Source organism: Mastigoproctus giganteus, chromosome 1 (assembly GCF_048544385.1).
Source record: "Mastigoproctus giganteus isolate SK-2022 chromosome 1, ASM4854438v1, whole genome shotgun sequence".
Lineage (NCBI taxonomy): Eukaryota > Metazoa > Arthropoda > Arachnida > Uropygi > Thelyphonidae > Mastigoproctus > Mastigoproctus giganteus.
The window spans coordinates 184253188-184275706 of NC_143575.1; the positions used below are offsets into that span (position 1 = coordinate 184253188).

At 37.5% G+C, this 22519-nt stretch overlaps 1 protein-coding gene across 1 annotated transcript in view; it reads left to right on the plus strand.

Annotated features, from left to right (window-relative positions):
* The window catches only part of RpL13A (ribosomal protein L13A), a 97567-nt gene extending 76211 nt beyond the window's left edge, over positions 1-21356 (plus strand). The window contains exons 5-6 of the mRNA XM_090383391.1: positions 16773-16895; positions 21201-21356. Of these exons, the coding sequence (XP_090239517.1) occupies positions 16773-16895; positions 21201-21287 (210 nt within the window). The 3' untranslated portion in view covers positions 21288-21356. The remainder of the gene's footprint in view (positions 1-16772; positions 16896-21200) is intronic.
* The last annotated feature ends 1163 nt before the right edge of the window (positions 21357-22519 follow it).

The window sequence follows — 22519 nt, forward strand, 5'->3', positions numbered from 1 at the left end:
ATGTATAGACTAGCTCATAATAAAATGAGTTCTGTAAATATTTAAATGCATTTTTAAATATAATAGAAAATTCTAAATTGTGATATAAGATACTATATTTACATTTGAGTGTTTTGGCCTTACAGCAATAATGCAAAATACATATACAGATATATACTAGTTTAATTTCAGTCTGTGTGACACTGCCAAAAGTTTAATCTACCTATATTTAGAATGAAACAGGTTGAATTGGCTTTTCTGTGTTTGCACCACCAAAAAGTTAATCTTCAGGTTGTACTCTTTTCAAACAAACATTTGAAACTACTCCAGTGCAAGGATAACTTATCAAAGCAAAGTTTGCATTCAGTTGACTATTGACCACAAATTGTTACCAGTGTGTCCATTTTTAGAATAGGTATGATATCTCTCTAAATGGTCACTGATGACATTCATTTGGCAAATGTGGTAGAGGTATCACAAGCACCAAATGGAATTAAGGTTTAAGTAGATTTATTTTTAAAATAAACTGATTTTTATTATCTAAATATTATAAAAACCTATAGCTTTTATATAATTTAATAATTATAAAAAATAACAGATGTAACATTTCCCTAGAAATTTTTTCAAATGATAATCAGCAATGAAACTTAACACTGAAAAGCATGCAGTTGAAATTCCAGAATAGTTCATATTCATTGATTAATAGTGACATAATTGTGTGTGTGAAGTGCTCTTACTTCGTGCATTGGAGGAATAAAACAGTTTTTATTGATATTTACATCATTTTTTTTTTTAATGTGAACCCCAAACACGAGAGGTATTAGAACCTATAGTACTTAGTACCGTGCTTGGGTTGGAGGTTGAGAAGGTGAAAGAAGATATTTGTTGACATTGGACTTGAACTTCTGTAGATTGTAATTTTCAGGAAATACATATGAAGGAAGGTTGTTCCAGAAAACGGCAGTTGAATGAATAAATGAGGAAGATGAAAAGTTGGTTCTGTGGGTTTGAAGTTGGACAGTATATGGATGTTGGCTGGTGGCGGCACGTTTGGACTGTTTTGAAAGAGAGAGCAGGAATTATAGAAGCCAATTCAGAAGAACAGTGCCCATGGAAGTATCTGTAGAAGAGGCATGCAGCAGAAACAGTACGTCTATGAGAAAGCGAGTGAAGAGACTCTGTTAGAGATGAATCATTAATTAACCTAACTGCCCTCTTCAGAATGGAATCAAGAAGCCTGAGAGAGGTTTTGGGGGCACCACCCCAGTTGTGCAGGCGCCTCCGTAGCCAGGTGGGAAGGAGCAGCAGTGCGTAGCACACGCTTCTTGATTAGACCGGGGTTCGAGCCCGTCACCACCAAATACGGAAGATGCGGAAAGGTCAGGGAATGACCACCGCACCGGAGCAATATGGCCTTAGTTGCTAATGCTCCTAAAAACCAAAAAAACAACAACAAACAAACAACAACCCCAGTTGTGGGAACAATATTCCATGGCAGGGCGGATTTGCGATTTATACAGAGTGAGCAGCTGTTTGGAAGAAAAGTAACGCCGAGAGCGAAAGAGAAAACCAAGTTTTTTAGATGCAGAGGAAGCAATATTTGTAATGTGCTTGTGCCAAGAGAGATTAGAAATCCGGGTAATCTCCAAAAGAGATATATCACTTTGCCTAAAAATCAGAGTGTCACTAAAGATAAGCATAGGAGCAGAAGAAATCCTTTTTGCAAGATATAAGACAAGATTGAGTTTTAGAAGGGTTGAAATCAACTAAGTTGTCTTTGCCCCACTGGAGAATTACCTGAAGATCGACATTTAAGGAATTGGTAGCAGATTTTCGAGAAGTTGAAGCTGATTGAACAGGACAAGGTTTCTCAAAATGGAAAGTGGAATGCAATGTGCTATCATCGGCAAAACTATGGATAGGATTTCCAGTTAATGGAAGAAGGTCATTAATGTACAAGAGGAAAAGAGTGGGGGAAAGAACTGAACCTTGGGGGACACCGGCATTAGTGGAGAAGTTAGAAGACAGAGAGCCATCTACCATCACCCTCAGTGAGCGATCAGAGAGAAAACTGGATAACCAATTACTAAAAACAGTTGGCAAACCATAAGATGGAAGCTTGTTTAGAAGACCTTTATGCCAAACACGATCAAAAGCCTTTGAGATGTCAAGAGCAACTACTTGGGTTTCACCGAACCTTTCCAATGAATTAGTCCATAAATGGGTAACATAAGCCAGAATATCACCAGTGAATCGACACTGACGGAATCCATACTGGCAATCATTGATCAGACGGAAGGTTTCAAGGTAGTTTAAGAGTTGGCGGTTAATTGATTTCTCCATTATTTTGGAAAAAGCAGAAGTAATTGCAATGGGACGATAATTGGATGGGAGGGATTTGTCACCCTTTTTAGGAACTGGCTGGATATGAGCAAATTTCCAAGCAGAAGGAAAAACACCTTTGGAATAAGAAAGTGAAAAAAAGGCAGCAAAGAATAGGAGTAAGTTCAGGAGCACAGGTTTTGAGAACAAGTGGAGAAATACCATCAGGACCTGGAGCTTTCTTAGCATCAAGATTCATCAAAATCCTTCTGATATCCTTTTGACGGAAGACCACAGGAGGCATTGAATGGAGCGTGTTGGGAATGGTGGGAGGTGTTTTACCAAGATCATTAATACACGAGCTGGAATTAAAATGGGATGCTAGCAGGTCAGCTTTATCCTTGGCTGAAGTGACAACAGAACCATCTGGTTTGGACAGAGGTGGGAGCAGAGATGGGCAAAAGTTGCGGCCAATACCGTAGGCAAGAGACCAGAATGCTCGGCTACCATTAGGGCAAGAACCAAGTTTTCTACTCTTAGCCTGTTCAAACTCTAGTTTGGACTGATTAATGACTGCTTTACAATTGTTGCGAGCTTTGGTGTAGGCAGAAAATGAAACTGAAGAATTAGAAACAAGCCAATTACGATATGCAACATTCTTCTCTTGAACAGCCTTAGCACATTTATTTCTAAACCAAGGTTTAGATAAAGGACGAGATTTTAAAGTGGAGTGTGGGATAAAGGATTCCATTCCTGCAAGAATAATTTCACTGACACGATCTGAACAAACGTTGACATCAGAAGTTTTGAAACAGTAATCCGACCAAGGAAAAGAAGAAAAGAAGTCTCGCAGGTCATCCCATTTTGCATTCTTGTAATGCCAAACAACACGAGGTTGGGAATAGCCATGAGATAAAGGTTCCATTGGAGAAGAGACAATCACCAAATTGTGATCTGAAGTGCCCAATGGACCTCTCACTTCAACCGTGTACTTAGAAGGGTTGTTTGTGAGAAAAACATCAAGCGTATTGGCTGTATGATTAAGATTGTCCGGAATTCTTGTAGGTAAATGAACAATCTGTGATAGGTCATTAGTAATTGCAAAAGCCTCAGCATCTCGACCTGCTGGGTCGGTGTGACTAGAAAACGGAAGCCAGCTGGAGTTGTGAACATTAAACTCACCAAGGAAAATTACCTCACTGTTAGGAAAGTTGGACTGGAGAAAGTCAAGTTGCAAAGAGAGGAAGTCAAAGAGCTCCAAGTGATTGGTGGAGTTGGGAGAACGGTAGAGACAACAGATGAATTTGACACAATGAGGTAGAGAGATTTTAAGCCAGAGAAGATCAAAGAGAGGAGATTCCAAATTTCCAAGTCTCTGACAGGGAATACCAGAATGGACATATGCACAAGTACCACCTTTGAGGCGAAAGCAATCATACAGTGAATAATTTGGACATCTGAGATGAGCAGAAGCTGAATCAACGGATAACTGAGATTCTGTCAGAAAAAGTACATGGGGTTTGGCAGACTGCAAGTGGAAATGGACATCATTGAGATTAGAATTGAGATCCTGTATATTTGTGAAATGAATTAGGAAGTCCTTGGGAGGTTTAGATCTTTTCGCAGATAAGCTCGCTCTATTATTTTGACAATTCATGGTGTATTCAATAGTAAGAAAAAGTGGGTGGGACATGCTGTATGAAGTAATGAAATTTTTGGATATGGCGTACACGTGGTAAGAATATACCCAGATCCTTGACATAACGTGGCCTCGACAATGCTCCCCGCGTACACACTACTCGGACTCCCTCCAGTCACTATCTGGCAGAGTAGAGGTAGCAAGATTATACACTAGCTGATCCGGAAGCCTCCTAGAGAGTTACCAATAGGTTCGGTCCAGTGTACTAACTAGCGGCCGGCCTGCGAACAACGTTTTAGAGCTGTACCCTCGAAATGTAAGGAATATTGGATCTCGCCACGATGTTCATCATAACCTCAAAAGTCATCAATCATACTGCGTGATGAAAGAGATAGGGAAGGGTTGACCGGAACTTAGCTCTAGAGACTAAACATGGGTTCCACCACTTCAAGCCTCCAATAAGGAAAGTGGTGGCATTTCACCGGTTGATGAGAGTCATCTACCACCTCGTACTGCCTGGTAACATAGAGGGGCGGCATTCCTCCATGTGGTGTGAGCGCCACACCTCGACCCCTGCTTACGTTGGTTCACACCTGGGTGGTCACCCACCATGTACTTGTGCATGGAGGTTATACCCAGGATTACTAACAGTATCACCATCGTGAAGGTGCAAGCAGAGGATTTGCCTGTCACAGACCGTCCAGACTTCGCGGAAATTGGGTCCACTTGACTTGAGTGCCACCCGAATATCAGTTCCATCAGCGTTTTAGACTCCCAGGTAGCAAGTACAGCTTGTCTGGCATATCTGAGAGAATGTCTGTGACAACCTCAAGGACCAAAGCACAATAAGCACAATACCAACAATTTATAAGCACAATACCAACAATTAAGTCTAATATGATTCGACTAAACAGATTGTTAGCTGAATCCTATCTGACTTAAGTAAGGCTGTAAATTAAATACAGGTTACAAACTATAAAAAATACATAAAGGAACATCAATTTTTTTTAAAAACAGTTTTTGGAGAAGTGAATGCTAACTATATGAGTTTAAATGGATATACCTTTTCTTGAAGATTACTAATTGAATCAAATGCATATTACAAGATAAAGGGGAAAACAGTGAGGTAAAGCACCAAAAGAATACTAATTAGTTGGATGGGCATTTTAAAGATAATGCTAACTACACTGCTCGACAAAATTAGTAGAATAAAATGGGCCATTGCGGATGACTTTGCCACATTGCAGGTGGCATGTTGGTTTAATTATCATGCAGTATCACTTTGACGCTATGGAACCAGTTTCAGGAAACCATTACAAGAAGAGCTGGCCTCGGTTGCCTAGACCAGCTCTTCTTGTAATGGTTTCTGTCTTCTGTAGTGCTATTTCAACCAGAATAGACTGCTATCTGGCCCTATCAACAAGAATACAGAACCCTACGACGTCCTGTCATCAACTGTCTCTTGAGGTTGCTGTGGCCACAGATGAAAACATTTCAAATCACTGTTTTAAGAAGGCTCAAATCCAGTGGACTCTATACAAGGTAGTCAGTGGTTTGTATCCCATTAACCCTAAACCATTGCCTAACTCACTGAAACTGGCAGCATGGACATGTGACTTGGAGACTTGACAAATGGTGTGCAGTTCTGTTCTCTGGTAAGTCCCGTTTTAGCCTACAAACATCATCTAGATGTACAAGGAATGTGGTACAATTTCTCCGTCAGAGAGAAAGACATGGTGGAGGCAGTGTTCTTCGGTAGGGTGGAAAAATTATTGGAAAAACGTTTTTGATAGGGTTATTGTAACTGTGCAGAAGTACAGAGAACAAGTCATTAAATGCTGTGCGAGACTTTGGTTGTGCAGTTGGCCCAGATTTTCTTTTCATGCACGACAGTACCGCTACACATAGCACTCAAGTGGTGGAGGAATATTTCGAAACTGAACATATCCAACAACTGCCTTGGCCAGCACGAACACCAGACTTAAATCCATTTGATATGTGTGTGTGGGGTGCCCGTGGGTGTTGCATTGCACGCCGACAGCTAACTCCTTGGTCACTTGGAGAGGTGAGGTCTGTGCTGGTGGAAGAATGGGATTTGTTGCCACGGAATCTTTTATACACCCTTACATGGATTTGTTGAGGGAAAGTCTTGTCTGACCAATTTGATTGGATACTATGATGTGGTCAAAAAAGAACTGGACGCAAAAAATAATGCATGAAAGACAGCTGCACAAATTGGAGCAGTATGGCATTAGGGGAAAATTGCTGCTGTGGGTAAATGGATGGTTGAGTGGGAGAAAACAGAGTGGTAATCGATGGACACTGGTCTTCTGGACTAATGCTATTAGTGGAGTCCCCTAGGGTTCAATGTTAGTTTTGTTGTTGTTTTCTATATTGATTAGGGTATATCAGGCTTAATGTCCAAGTTGGCAGGGTTGACAGTGCTACTGCAAAAGGACCTAGAAAAGTTGAGCAGATGGGTTGAGAGGTGGCAACTGAAGTTTAACATTTACAAATGAAAAGTAATGCATATGGGTAGCAGTAACCCCAGAGTAATGTATCGACTGTGTGGTGCTACACTCAGGGAAGTGGAGAATGAAAAAGATCTGAGGGTAATGAGGCCAGAGCAGGTCATAGTCTTGTCAATGATGTATAGGAATTTTGGTAGCAGAGACAAGGAGGTGATTATCCCCTCGTATAAGACAGTGGTCAGGACACCTTGTGCACTGCATTACAGGTCTGGAGGCCTCATTTTAGGAAGAATGAAGAGTTGCTAGAACGAATACAGAGAAGGGCAACAAGATTGGTGAGAGGAACAAAGGGGTGCTCTTACCAAGAGAGGCTTAAGTCCTGCAAGTTGCAAGACTTAAGCTGTGGGGTGGTCTGATTGAGGTGAATAAGACCTTTAATGGTTGAACAGGCTCAATGCTGATGGGATTCTTCAACTTGCTCAGATTAAGAACCTGAGGGGGCATAGATTCAAATTGAGGAAAGTCAGTTGTAGAATAGATATGTGGAAATTTGCCTTTAGCCAGCGAGTAGTTGACTGCTGGAACAGACTTCCATCTGTTGTGGAAGTTGATAGCTTAAATAAATTTAAGGCTGAACCAGACAATCATTTGGAGTGATTGGATGGGAAAAATGGGTTTTTTTTTTTTTTTTTTGGCTGATGCTGTATAAGCTTGCTTTCTTGCATCATATGCCTCTACTAATGCTAATATCGAGCATGGTTCAGTGCTGTTAGGACTGTTTAGCCATTGGAGGGATCACTTACCATGATAATATTGTGTGATTGTATTTTGGAGCATCTTATATCACTTCTGTAATGCAGCCTTTTAGGTAATTCGTATCCAACCTCTATAAATGCCCCTTATAATTGTCTGAAGTTCCTTGCTGTCTCCTCATTTCAATGTTATTCTATGGTACACTATTGGTTAAGGGATATTTTAATTTTAGTAGAGGAAGATATTAGGTACTTCAATATTAGAACATTTCCCTCATAAATATTTTAAAAAATATTTGTGAAGACCTCTAAAATAAATGGAAATAAACTGAAATCCAATAAAAATAGACAATGCAACTCGACATCTACTTATTAGATATATTTATATGCTGAAATTTAAGAAAGCCTCACCATGCATGATGCTTTCAAATTTGTGTGGGAATGGGGGTTGCATTTGACAGCAAGGGCAGTGTAATGTCCATGCTGAGATTGAAATAATAGGGGAAAAAATTTACATTTATAAAATGAATTCGATGGAAGTTAACAATTTGTCCTTACACAACTGATAGTCCTCACTAGCACACGTTGCTTCTTGTATTAAATTGATGCCAATAAGTTTGCGTTCTTGAACCATTTACCACTACTAATAATACTATGGTTTTAGCATTAGTGTATGTGCAAGTATACATGTACTGTTTCTTTCTCAGCCCATGTATTTACTTGTTCCATGATGGCCCACAGTAGGGCTTGAAATCCCCAACACAACGCCTTGCTTTCCACACTGCTGCATGTTCCAGTAGAAGCAGTGCAAGAATCAGTTTCACTTCTGTTGGTAGTGGCTATAATTAATCTATTAGTCTGTTTTTCCCCCCAAGCTATCAGCTTTCCAGCCCAGTTAATACTGCCTCAATAGCATGAAGCAAATATTCTTGCACCCCTTCTATGTAAGTGTATTCCATCCCTGTAAAAATTGCCTGGTCTCTCCCGGGCTGAATTGATTGATAATGCTCTCATCATATACTCCCTTCTATTGTGTCTGGGCAGAAATATAGACACTTAAATTAATCTTAACCCATGACTGTTTTCCAACATTGCCATATACTTGTTAAATTAAGTCATCTTTTCTTAATATCATTAGTGCCAGTGTGTACAATATCACCTTTTGTGCCCATAAAAGATAACTGCTCTCTTTTGCCCTGCAGACATTCCACTAGTTGCAAATAAATATCTGGCAAAAATCAGAGCTAGAGCAGTTTCCTGTATATCAGGTTCTCAGATCTTGAGCTGGTTGAAGTAGAGTATGTCAAATTGCTGGTGTGCGTGAGACAAGATGGAACAGTTGAAAAATGTTATCTACCAATTCAAGTAAAAGAAATTGTTGAAAGTCCAACTTTTCTATACAAACTGTTAAAATTTTACTTCCAAGAAACACAAATCTTAATCATAGAACAAAGAATTCCAGTTAAGGACACCCCAGGCTTAAGTAATACACATATACTGGATTTTAAAAAAAATTTTTTTTTTTTTTTCCTGGCTTTTTGAAGGATTGGCCAGAAGGGGTTAATTAACTTTAGGTGTGTGATCAGTTAAAACTAGATAGCAAGCTTCAGTTTCATTAATGAACTGATTCTATAATGAAAAGAAAAGTAAATGGTCCATATAAAATTCCATGTAACTAGTGTTCACTGAATTTTGTGTTAAGAGTGAATTTTTTTGTCCAAAGCTGAACAAAAAAAACCACAAATTGCTTCATTTTCATCAACAAAAAAATAATTTTTGTAGCAACACCTTTTTTGCCATTTAATTATATTAACGGTATAAACATAAATAAATTAGATGAATTATGAAAATTGGCATATATATATTAGCTATGCAGGGAAGGTTCTTGAAGGTTCATCTACTTAAGTGTCTATTTTGCAAATATACATCAAATCAGAAATAAAGTTAAAACATACAGTGAACTCCCAAGCACTTTCAAAGAGACTTGCTCCAAAATGAATTATGGGAGGCTATTTTTCATCAATATTCTGATAAGTAATTTTTTAAAAGTTTTTTTGCAATGTAAACACAAACTGGTTTGTATGCAAGTTGAAAACCTGAACACTTAATGTACTGCACTTGGCTTTTTTTTTTTCTTTTTTTTTTTTTTTTTTTTTTGCACTTTCAACCTTTTGCTTAAAAAGAAAAAAAATTAAGATTTTTAAACTGAACTACCGATTAATACTCTGCATGATTTTCCTAAAGCTAAAATTCATGAGGAAGGGGTGGTTTTTAATTATATATTTTAAAAATTGCTGTTTCTAAATACAGTGAAGTGCCATTATAAAGAACTTATTGGGAGTTTCATGAATAATTTATTGTACATAATGAATATTTCTGAGAACTATTTCAAAAGATTATTTGTTCACATAAATTCTGATATACCTTTTCTAACATGCAGAAGTAACTGCTATTTTGCTAAAATCTCAACTTTAAAATCATAAATGGCAAAAGACATACAGTCAGTCCTTGTATAACACGTGTTTACACTACACTAATTCGATCATACATGATTTATAAATTGGGGAATGATATCATGTATACCACGAACCGAATTTGCTTATGCATGATTTGCCTTTGGGTTTACAAGAAATGGCAGTCAAACGTGGAATCACCCCAACTGAATGCAACACCGATAGGAATGAAGAGAAGATTCTGAAAATGCATTTGTTTTTTATATCAGTGAAGGAGAAACACATTTCACCATAATAAAGTAAAAATCTACACAACCCAGCCCACTGGGGTTTCCCTAGTATGGCCAGTTCGCCACTGTCGATAAAGAAAAAATATGAAATTTGTGAAAAGCTTTGAGCAAAATGAAAGAACATGTGATATTGTACATACTACAGGCCTAAATGAGGCAACACCGAGAATTATAAAGAATGCAGAGACAATAAAAACAAATTTCATAGCAGGAACAACTCAGTGTAACAAAATCCATTAGATCAAGACAAAATTGGAAGAGGTGGAACGACTGTCATCTGTTTGGACAGATCAAACAAAGAACACATTTACTTACGAAAGAAGCAAAAGCATTAGCAATATTTATTATGTAATAGTCATAATAAAATGCATATTTTATTACGATTGTTTGGTTTTGGTTACAAATGTGTCTTCAATCCTGGATGGTCGGCACCTAACCCTATTTTTCCTATAGGGCCTGTTATTTATATTGCATGATTTTGCATTGCACACGGGTTTCTAGGAACACAACTATTGTGCTATATGAGGACTAACTATACTTCCAAAGTATTTGAGTGGTTTTGTTACAGTTATGAAAGCATTCAATATTGTCTAAATTGTGCATCAGTTTTTGATTTCAATACTTAACCTATTTCATGAAAATAAAAATTTAACTTTAGTGCAATTTAAAAAATGTGGATTCAAGTTTTACTAAATTTAATGAGATCAACCTGTAGGGCTCCTCCCCCAATGAAGTGACTGGTAAAATTGCAAAAATTGACAGACTACATCATTATTGCTCTTTGGCACAGGGTGAAAAGTATGCAGTACCAAGTTGAATTTGAACATAATCATTCCAAAATGCGAAACTGAACTTTCTTTCTGCAATCCTCCCCCTCTCATGCATTTGAAAAATGCGAGTTGTTCACAGTGACAGTGTGAATCACTCTGAGCCAGTACTCACACTTTCATTCAAAATTTTCATATAGGAAAAGCATATTAGGCATAGGTGAACTTGCCTAATATTTATACCTAATATGCCTAATATTTATATTGGGCATAGGTGAACTTCAAAAATAACTTGTACTGAAATTTTTTGTCTTAACTATTTTGTTGAAACATCATTTAGAAGGAATTAATGATAGGGGAAGTGGTTAAGACAGAAATATTTTCAGTAAGTGAAATTTTTGTTGAAAGGTGTGTTGATTGCGTTTTTAATGGTCATAATATACCAGGTTCAAAATTCATAAGTGAATTCAAGTATTTTGAGAAATGCAACTAATTTTTTCCCTCCTTGTATATTGATTTGACCTTTATTTATAGGCTGAAACTGAAGAGTAGTATAGGTTTGTTTTCTGCAGGAAAGGGAAAATATTTTTTATTTATTTTATAGTCTTCACTGCTTAAATCTTCATTGAAGGGAAATTGTTGCAAGTCACTCTTCTTTGTTGAAGATTAGTTAGGGTGTGTCGAATTGTAAGAGGGACATAATTTCTGTGCTGCAGAGTATCTTCAGCTCATAGCATGTATGGATGGGTAAGGTGGCTAGGACTAATTTGTCAAGCTAGTACTGCTCCTCAACTTATTCTATAGACACTAGAAAGCCATAATTTAATAGAATTTATTCATTTATCAACTGCCAGGATGACTACGGTTGTGAAAAGCAAAACTATGATGTTATGGTATAATCAGAATATGGAGCTAAGAGGCTTCACGTGGTACACAATACTGATTTTTCTGCTGTATCTGCTTCTTTTTTTCCTTAATTCCAGAATAACTTGGAATCCAGCAAAAGTGGGTGTCATAATTGTCTTCATGTAAGGAACATAAGACCTGTTGATTTAATCGACCCACACATCTGAGGAACTAAAACAACAACAGCAGGAGGAGGAGGAGGAGGAGGAAGAAAAATATAAAGAGCATCCTCTAAAATCTATGAATACAAGAGATCTACAGCACATCCTTTCAGCCATGGAGATGCTCACTGAGGATTTCTGTGAGATTGACCACAACTGGGAGCGAAGTGTGAAAGTGAAAAGGAGTAATTGTATCCATTGGCCCTTTTCTGAGATTCTCAAAGAAAGGAAGAGAATCTCAACAGTCAATGCTTCATGTTTTCTTCAAAAAAAACTATTCTCAACCAGGGACTTCATCAGACAAGTAAAAACTTTGTCTGGGCTTCAAACATATCAAAGTAAATGGACAAAAAAATTTTTTTTTTTTTTAAATTTATTTAATAAAATTTGGTTTGGTTGTTTTATATTATATTACTTATGTCAATTTTCAGAGGGACCTGGAACTACTCACTGACTTACATTATATAATTAGGTTCATTTTGGACTTTTTTTCTCTTTTTTCTTTTTTTTTTTTTTTTTTTTTGCGACAGTTCCTTCAGGAACGGAACTGTTGTAAACCGAGGGCTACCTGCATATATATATACAGGGTGTCTCAAAAATACACGGCATAACTTCAGGAATGAGTTCCTCATATGTAGACAATAAAAATATTTTATATCAACATAGTTCCGGAAATGCTTGGTTTCCGAGTTTTGAAGGTCTGTCTATGACACTTAACTGTTCACATCACCTTTTAGTAATTGTTCAAAATGTCCACCTTCTGCCTGAATACAGGCCTCACATCGACATCTCATGGACTCGCAAAGACTATGCCAAATTCTTGGCCCGTTTCGTATTGTCTCAGAACATGCCACAGTTCGATTGCAGAGAGTTTCCACATCAGCTACCAGAGTCGAATACACCAATGACTTTAAATAGCCCCACAAGAAGAAAACTAGTGGGTTTAAATCAGTGAGCATGGAGGCCAGGCAGTTGGTCCACCCTCTACAGGAGTCATAGATCTTGTTCGTCCTCTGTCGGCAGCATGAGGTGTAAAGGTCCCATGTTCACAAAGGCGGTGATGGATACCTTCAAACATTTTCCTGTCTGGACATCTTCGTTCTGGGAACCTTTCGTGGTACAAATGATGAGCCTCCAGAACATTGCTGTCTGCTAAACCGTACATAAAGTGCATATCCGCTTGCTCCTGATTTGAGTACATGGTCGGAATGGAAAACCACCAGATTCCGTTAGTACCTTGTGATGAAGGAAATCACCTGCGGGAGATAAGACATTCCAGTTAATAACTCAAGAACCAATAATTTCTGGAACTATGTTGATATAAAATATTTTTATTGTCTACATATGAAGCACTCATTCCTGAAGTTTTGCCGTGTATTTTTGAGACGCCCTGTGTGTGTGTGTGTGTATATATATATATATACAGGGTGATTCACTACCAGTGCGACAAACTTGCAGGAGGTGTAGGGGGCACAAAGACGAATCGGAATCGCATAGCATTTCAGGGTCTGAAATGCCTTCGTCATGCGGTAGAGGACGTTGAATGGGAGGTCGCGTGAACAGCGATCCCGCTGGAAGTCAGCATTTGCGAACCGGTTCCCGAGGCAGTAGGATGGGTGAGTATTCAAACGTTGAACTGGCCGACATGCACCTCGCGTATGGAGCTGCGGACTGTAATGGGCGCGCCACTCTGCGCTTGTACTAGGAACGTTTCCCGCACAGGCGTGCTCCTCATCATACGATTTTCGCATGTTTGCACAGAAGGTTATGTGAGACTGATTGTTTCACGAGAGGTACCATGAATCGAGAGCGAACGACGAGGATGCCAGACAATGAGGAGAGTGTCCTACGTCGTGCAGAAGGCAGTATGAGTACTCGAGCGATAGGCCAACGATTGGGTATTTCCCAATCCACTGTATGGAGGATACTGTCAACAAACCAAATGAGTTCATACCATCTGCAACGCGTCCAATCATTGGAGCCTGCGGATTATCCACTCCAGAGGACTTTTGCTACTTGGTTTCTTCAACAAACGGTTTGCAAATGCTGACTTCCAGCGGGATCGCTGTTCACGCGACCTCCCGTTCAACGTCCTCTACCGCATGACGAAGGCATTTCGGACCCTGCAATGCTATGTGATTCCGATTCGTCTTTGTGCCCCCTACACCTCCTTTAAGCTTGTCGCACTGGTAGTGAATCGCCCTATATATATATATAGTCTAACTGGGTGATAACGAGCATCGAGGGACCGACAATTTCCTTGTTATAACCATTACTCACTATATCAGTGATGAGTTAAATCCACCTCTTTTTTTTAAATTCTCAATAACTTGATAAAAAGAGATTCAAAAAACAAAAGACATATTAGAGAGAAAAAATATTAGTATATACACTTATATATTATTTGTATTAATATGCTTGTATTTTTGGATAAAGAGAAAGTGTGGGAGGTTTTGAGAAACTTGGATGGAGCAACATCTTATGGAGAGAATTGAGAACTAGAATATTTGCACCAATTCAGCAAGCAGAGTAAGAACAGTGATGGAGTTGACTGAGAGCTTCGAAATAACATCAGGTTTGAGGCAAGGAGGCATCCTGTGACCACTACTATTCGTAGCTGTCATGCAATGTAGATTGATGGAACTTGGACAGGACCAGATGAAAGTCATGCTCTTTGCATATGGGGAGAAAGCAGGGAACAGGTGCAATGGCAAGTTGATATATGGGTTAGTATAGCCATTGAATTTGGACTGGTTTTCAGTCAGGAGAAGAGTGAAGTAATGGTTCTAAAGAGGAGTGGCAAGCTTGACGGATACATTACAATGGAAGGGAAAGAGCTAGAGCTAAAAATGGTTAGCAACTTCAAGTATCTAGGAAGCACCATTACAAAGACTGGAGTGATAGGCAAAGAAATAAGAGAAGGATACAAGCAGGTGGGGCCGGGTGGGTAAAGTGCCTGCCTGGCAACCCAAAGGTCGCGGGTTCGATTCCTGCCTCGGGCTTGGATCAATGTACTGCAAAAACCTTGGAAGGTGCATTATGGTCACAGAAGCCTATGCGCCAACAACTACCAAAACAAAACAAAACAAGCAGGTGGGAATTTCTGTAGGCAGATGAGATCTGATCTGGAACAGGAACATCCACTGAAGTGTAAGAAGGCTATATATCAGGCCTATTACTTGCCATCTCTGACGTATGCATCTGAAGCTTAGACTATGAGGGAAAGGGATGAAAGCAGAATTCATGGGGCAGAAAGGAGCATAGCTGGAAAGACATGACGCAACAAAATCAGGAGAGAATTCAGGTTGAAAACTCCAGAATAGGGTTGAAAGGTCCCATTTGAAATGGTTTGGACATGTCAAGAGGATGAACGAGAGGAGTTTACTAAGAAGGATGTTTGATTTACAATTAATGGACAAAAGAGCGAGGGGGAGATCGAGAATGAGATGGCAAGACCTGATTGAAGACATCTCATTAAGAGAGGAAGAAACTGGAGTGAAATCAACAATGGAGAGAAGTACATGGACGGGGCATGGTGGCAAGGCTTCATACATCGACCTGTGGAATACCGGAACGATGACAGATGATGATGATATAAACTACAATACACTTAATATTAAACAATTTTTGTCTGTAATTTTAAAACCATACACTTAATAATAAACCACAATTTCAATTAGGCTTTTTATTTATGAATCTTAAAATTGATGTTTGTTTTAAAGGTTTCACTTTGATATTTCTCAAGTTGCCTCGTGTCCATTACACCTTGAGCTTGGGAAATTGTCAGCACTGATTTTGATTCACTTTCACTTGTCATATCATCATTACAGTTATTGTCTTTGAGCACGTCATCTGCAATGTCATTCTGTAGGAAGACCACTAGAAGTCATCAAAGCTTTGTTTGCAGTGTAATCCACAGGAAGTTTCCTTATGTTTTTGAAACACCGAGGCTTTAATGATTTTCCGATAACAAACAAGTTTTTTTTATCAGTTCCTGTCATTTGCACTTACGAGCACTGAGTGAGTGATTTTTTTTTTTTTTTTCTTTTTCACCAACAGATTTTCCCAATTTAATTTAAAAGTATTGTCAGGTAGCAAATTTGAAAAAAAAGTCCTGTTTCGTCGTTATTGTAGATGTCTTTGTCATTGAAATCTTTCCTGTTTTCTGCCTAAACATGGTCAATCCATTCGTTTGCCATTATTGGATCTGCAGCTCAGTTCTCCACATCTGCATAAAAAAAATTCTTAGAAGTCTCGAAATATATTTATGGTTCAGTGAATACAAGACAATCTGTAAATAGGGTAATGCAACAAGCGGAACGGCAATGTACTATTGTATAGCCCCCATCTCCAAAAAGAACAAGGTCATAAACCAGCCACTAATCCGATGTGGGTGGTCATAAAAGCCAAGTCGCTCTTTTCATTTTTGTCTATTCCAAGAATTAGGTTTTTTCGACTACCTGAGCAACTAAGAATGTTTGCATAGTTTCCCAAATTTATACAGTGTATCTGTGTAGTATACTCATTATAACAGTGAGCGATTGTATGGTAATACGTGTAAATTAAAACCATTGTCATTTTGCTCGTTATAACAAACTTCGACTGTATTTTGAAGTTGCGAGTCTTTGGCCAGGGGTGGAAAAATTGGAAAGAGAAGGAACAGTGAGGAGATTGACAACAGATGGGTGATAAAATACCATAAATGTGAAAATAATCAACAGTATAAAACTATTGTGCCATTTAAACCTATAATGCTGATACTATGAGAATTATATTGATTTGTAGGAATGGGGAGAAGTGAAGTACTCACAATGATCTATTTGATAAAATGTGTCTAACAAGTATTTTGAATTTAGAATATCTATAATCTGAATAAAGGCATTTTTAAGTAAGAAGCATACCCCCATGATGTTTCGCTTACCTACATTGAATATTGTATGAAATCACGATCTAAGACTGAGGTGTAAAGTTGACAGTTTTATTGCTATTATTACGAAACTATCAATATTGATTTATTTTCATATGTTTACAGTATTGTAGCCTGAGTCGCCTCTCACATGAAGTTGGTTGGAAGTACCAGAATGTAATTTCCAGTTTAGAAATGAAACGAAAAGCCAAAGCTGCAGTATTCTACAGCAAGAAGAAGAAGGATGAAGTAAGTTCCTATTTTGTTTTAATTTGAAAACTGTTTTTCTTCTCCCTCGTTCATTGGTCATTTAACTAAATTAAAAGGGGAAGGGAAAAAAAATTATAAATTTATCACTGGTTTATTACCAATGTTGTTTGAAGAATAAGATTTGAGGAGCCTTAGTTCTAATTATTTCAGAAATTCTGTCTCACATTTCTGACATTGACTTTTCTAAATTGTAATCTACATATCATTTCTACAGTCTGGAATCATAAGGGAAAATAACAAATGGCAATACAAACACTTATAAACAAATCCAATTGAGATACCCATTAAGCAAGCACAGCAATGAATAAGGTCAGGAGTAATAGTGTTGTATGCGTCAATAATTTCCTTGACGTCGTATCCAACTAACATGAAACTCTCTTACGTGGATGCTGTAATGTGCAGGAGTGCCATCTTGCTGGCTGGAACTATGTCAAAAAAATCACCATCCTCATTGAAGACACCGGAGAATGCTTTCTTGTTAAGCATACATCAGTAGGTGCCTGTAGTGACATTTCCATGAAAAAAGAAGGGGCTGATGATGTTGACAGAACACTCACTACTGTTCTCAGAAAACCCAGTGAGGGTTTTTTGAGAACAGTAGTGAGTGTTCTGTCAGATTACCTCACCATTTTCATAAAAAACAGCCTTATTTCTAAACAGAATTGTGGATGGGAAATTTGCATTTTGAGCACATTGTCTGTTATTGGCTTGCAATCTTTATGCAGTACGCTATTATGATTTAAACCATAAACATGTAAATCTACTTCCAAAGTATGTATGCAGTGAAGCTGTGGTCTGTTCTCCTAAGTGTTGAATACCAGTCATCGATGGCTTTCTTGACACATGCTGTAGGTCATTGTAGTTTCTATACATAGTGCATACCTGATGGGCCATGAGCAGTTTTTAAGTGGAAGACCCCTTTGGGGCTTTAATCAAATATTTCCCCCCCCCCAATATGTGATCATTTTTTCAGTATTGGTACAGTTTATTTAAAGTGTTGGTTACTGTCCAGTGGGTCAATTAAGGAACCTTCTCTAGAGTTAAGGCACCATCCCACTGTTATGATGCTGGGCTTAAATGATGTTTGGCACTTATAAGGTTGATTTGAACTAGGGTGTACATGGTAACTAATACTGCAGTGTGCAATGCATGCAGGATTTGATCAAATAACCTTGCAATTATTGAATGCACAGATTTAATAATTGCAAGATCATTTGCTAGAGGAAACCACTGAGTGAACACTTTAAGCTGTCAGTTTTTTTTTTAAAAATCATTTGATCTGTTTGCACATTGCTCAATTTTTTCATCTTAATATCATGTGATTTAATGTGTTAAATCACATGATATTAAGTGGAAAATGGTGTAAGGAAGCAAGCTTATACAGCATCAGTTAAAAAAAAAAAAAAAAAAAAAAAAACTACCCATTTCATCTGTTTGTCCCCTCTAGCAACTTACCTACTCCAGAACATCAGATGGAAGTCTGTTCCAATAATTGCTTAGTTTCTGCAACTATCATTCTCCAATTTAAATTTATGCCCATTACATAAACAATGCCCCTGCTATTTGGTTTTCTCAGTCCAGTTAAAGCCTCAAACACTTCAATCACATCTCCTTCACAGCACTGTCATTTGCAGTGCCTGTGAAGGAGCATTGAGATTTAACATTGATAACATTTATCAATGTTAAATCTCAATTGCTACTTTCGGTGCATCTGCCTTATTTTTCTAAATCTTTTTGCAGTAGTATGTCTTGAATCTGCCTTTTCACTGTCTCATCTTTAATAGAGTTGGTCTATAGTTTTTTTTTTTCTTTCCTCAAAAAATAGTAAAACCTACATTGAACATTTTTCTCAATGGTAAAAAATACAGCAGTTATGAATATCAGAAAATAGTTTTGATTCAGAGAAAGAGAAACAAATTTACAATGCACTGCATGCCCAATGATGATACCATCTCTAGCAGTGAAGATTAATAAAAACTTTTAGTTTATGTTAGTTTATAACAAATATAATTAAAGATTCATTTTCAAAGAATATAAATTACACTTCTTTGGCTTTCTGGTTGTCTATAAATGCAGCAACAGGCCAACTTTCTTGTCAATTACAAGAGCAGTTTTAGACAATATGTCTTGGTTTGAAATTCAAAGCAAGTTGAGGCAAAAAAAACTTTATGGTTCCATTTCCCACTCCCTCCACCACTTGTGCAATTTTCACAATGCTGTTGACAGCAAAGTATTGTTTTTAGCAGTCATGTCAGTTTGTCTAAAAGATAATCCAAGAAAAAAATGTTTAACATCATACTGTAATAGTAAACAATCCTATGACAATTTAATACAAGATGTATAAAATGTCAGTGAATTTCATTTTTAGTATGCTGACGTTAAAAATACTGTTTTTGTTCTTGTTTTTTTAAGTACAGTTTAAAAATTAAAAAATGTTTACATATATAATTGTATTGTTGTTTTTAAGTCAGGTTTCGAAACCAAATTAATACTGTGTTATCTTGCACTGTCAAATTGTGATGTTGAAGGAATGAACATGGCTGATTACTCAGTCTGTTTTTCTCTGGTTTGCTTTATTAATTGAATAATTGATTCAGTTAATTGAATTGATAATTGATCCTTTTGATTTTTGTTAACTCAACCTTTTACTGCCTGTTTTAAGTATGTAAATTTTAGGTGGGCAACTTTTTAAATGTAGCCATATCATGCAAAAATTGAGAAATTAGGTTACTCAATCAAATTTAAAAAAATAAAAAAAAAAAAATTGTTGGAACAAGTTTATGCAAAATGTGTACATTTTTGACTACTCTGTTACATCTCCAGACAAATGATAAATCAAATTGAAAATCAGAAAATTTAATGATTCTTTTGCTTGGTGAGTTGTATAAATGCACATCCCAGCTCTGCCTTTAAATTGACATCAATTCTAGATTTGTATTATGAGTTGATGAATCTCATTGTTGAGAACATCAATTCCATGTTGGTGCCTCAATGTAGACAATTTTGAGTGCCCAATTTCAAAAATGGAAGCTCTTGTCAGTCAGTAGATTCCCATATCCCTCTGACTGAAGAGCAAGCATGTTTTTAAGCCCATGTTTATTCAGAGAAAGGGGTGGCAATTTCTTTGCTTGCAATTTGCAATCTCAAAGTGAAATGGATAATGCAACAAGTGCAGCAGCTGCTCCATGTTGAATAGATCCCCCCCCCCTTTTTCCCTCCTAGAAATATAGCAAAGTGGGCAAAATAGGCCATCAAATCATCATTCTGGGTTTGTGCACTAAGAAGGTTCAGTATTGACTTGAATGTGAGGCTGCTCACATTACTTTTCCCTCGCAGAGATGGGGGAAATGCCTGGTGCCGTCAGACAACTTAACTCATTACTTTTACCTTTTCCTAGTGCTTCACATTCATTGCATTCAGTTGAGCCGTGAAATCACGCTACTACGAATGACTTTCGACGTCAGAAATTTTCAGTCTGACATTTCTCAAGAAGAAAATCTTGAATTTCAGGAAGCAAAGAGGTAAATCCATTACTTTTCCTGTGCCATTGCACTCTTTCCAAACTTCCTCAAACAAATGAGGGAGCTTCCACTTCAGATGTAATTCACAATCATATCCATAAAATTTTTTTTAACTTGTGTGGTCTGGGCATTTTGGCACACAAATTGTGATGCAGAATGTAGTGGAAGGAAGCAATAGTTTCAATGCATTTCTCATTCAAATTCTGATTCAAAACAGAAACAAACCCCAATTTCCTTCAGTCATTGTGGTGCAACATCCATTCTAACAGAAGCTAGTTTTTTTTTTCTTCTCTCTCTCTCTCAATTTCTCTCCCTCTGAAGCTTCAAAAAATTTCCATTAATAGTTCTAGATAATTTCTTCACAAGTAAGTCTTTCAACGTTTCAATTATTTGCTGCTATTCTGCACCTTTTGTAGGATAACATTCTTCAGCACCAAACTGTTACCGACTGACTTCTGATCCTGAAATTGATTTCAAATGGGCAATTTCAGTGTACTCATCAAATGAAAGTTTATTGTCGAATTAATTGTGTATATTGCAGATTCTTCAAACTGTCTGCCTTATCACTGACTCACCTCATCTCTTTAGGTGAAATTGTAACATTCTGAGTGAGTGAAGCAGGGAAAAATGAAAAGTGCACAAACAATTTTGGCTTTGCAAAAAGTTGATCTTGATTTGCCTTATTTTAGAAATAATCTTTATCACAAATAATCTTTAAGATTTGGATGTAGAACTAATAAATGGCTTTATTTTTCCTTACTAGAAACTTATTCAGCAAGCAAAATTAAAGGTTGCCAAGAAAATCGAACCCTATAAAAAGATTTTGCAGAGTTATGGCTATCAAGTGTAAAGACTTGTGTGATCATGGATGGTTACGAGTGATTTAACTTTTTTGCTGAATAAAAAATCATTTGAGGCATGTATTTGTTTATGAGTGCACTCAACATTATCACAAATACACTAAACATTACTTCCCAACAAAATATGCTATTTCCCCCCTCTTTGAGAGTGTGAGTACTTGAAGCTTCGTGTGTGGTTCCGTATCAGGAAAAGTGCAGCAGGCATTCTTATAAAACTGAATGAAATGCATGCATGGATGAATGAGGTGTGCAGGCACGGTCAGAATATACTACATATAAACAATTTTAAGAATTTCAAAAGCTCTAGTAAGATAATGTTTATGCCATTCTTATAGTATGTGTTTTAAGTTAAATATGATCACAGTCCTATTGGCTGTGCAATTCTGTTTACATGTTACTGGTTAAGACTGGCTGTTATTCTACTCTTTTGTAGTCATTCACTTGTAGTTTTGGAAGTGAAATGATATTTCTTGCTTTGAATTAAAGAAATTTGGAGAGCATGCCTTACTGTTCCCTTCCCTTCTGTAAATCCATAGTCATGCTATTTCTGTGGAAGTTTGGGTACTTTTCCCTTCCTATTTCAGTTATTTATTTATTTTTTTTTTATGAGAACCCCAAACACGAGAGGTATTAGAACCTATAGTACTTAGTACCGTGCTTGGGTTGGAGGTTGAGAAGATGAAAGAAGATATTTGTTGACATTGGACTTGAACTTCTGTAGATTGTAATTTTCAGGAAATACGTATGAAGGGAGGTTGTTCCAGAAAACGGCAGTTGAATGAATAAATGAGGAAGATGAAAAGTTGGTTCTGTGGGTTTGAAGTTGGACAGTAAATGGATGTTGGCTGGTGGCGGCACGTGTTCGGACTGTTTTGAAAGAGAGAGCGGGAATTATAGAAGCCAATTCAGAAGAACAGTGCCCGTGGAAGTATCTGTAGAAGAGGCATGCAGCAGAAACAGTACGTCTATGAGAAAGCGAGGGAGAGACTCTGTTAGAGATGAATCATTAATTAACCTAACTGCCCTCTTCTGAATGGAATCAAGAAGCCTGAGAGAGGTTTTGGGGGCACCACCCCAGATGTGGGAACAATATTCCATGGCAGGGCGGATTTGCGATTTATACAGAGTGAGCAGCTGTTTGGAAGAAAAGTAACGCCGAGAGCGAAAGAGAAAACCAAGTTTTTTAGATGCAGAGGAAGCAATATTTGTAATGTGCTTGTGC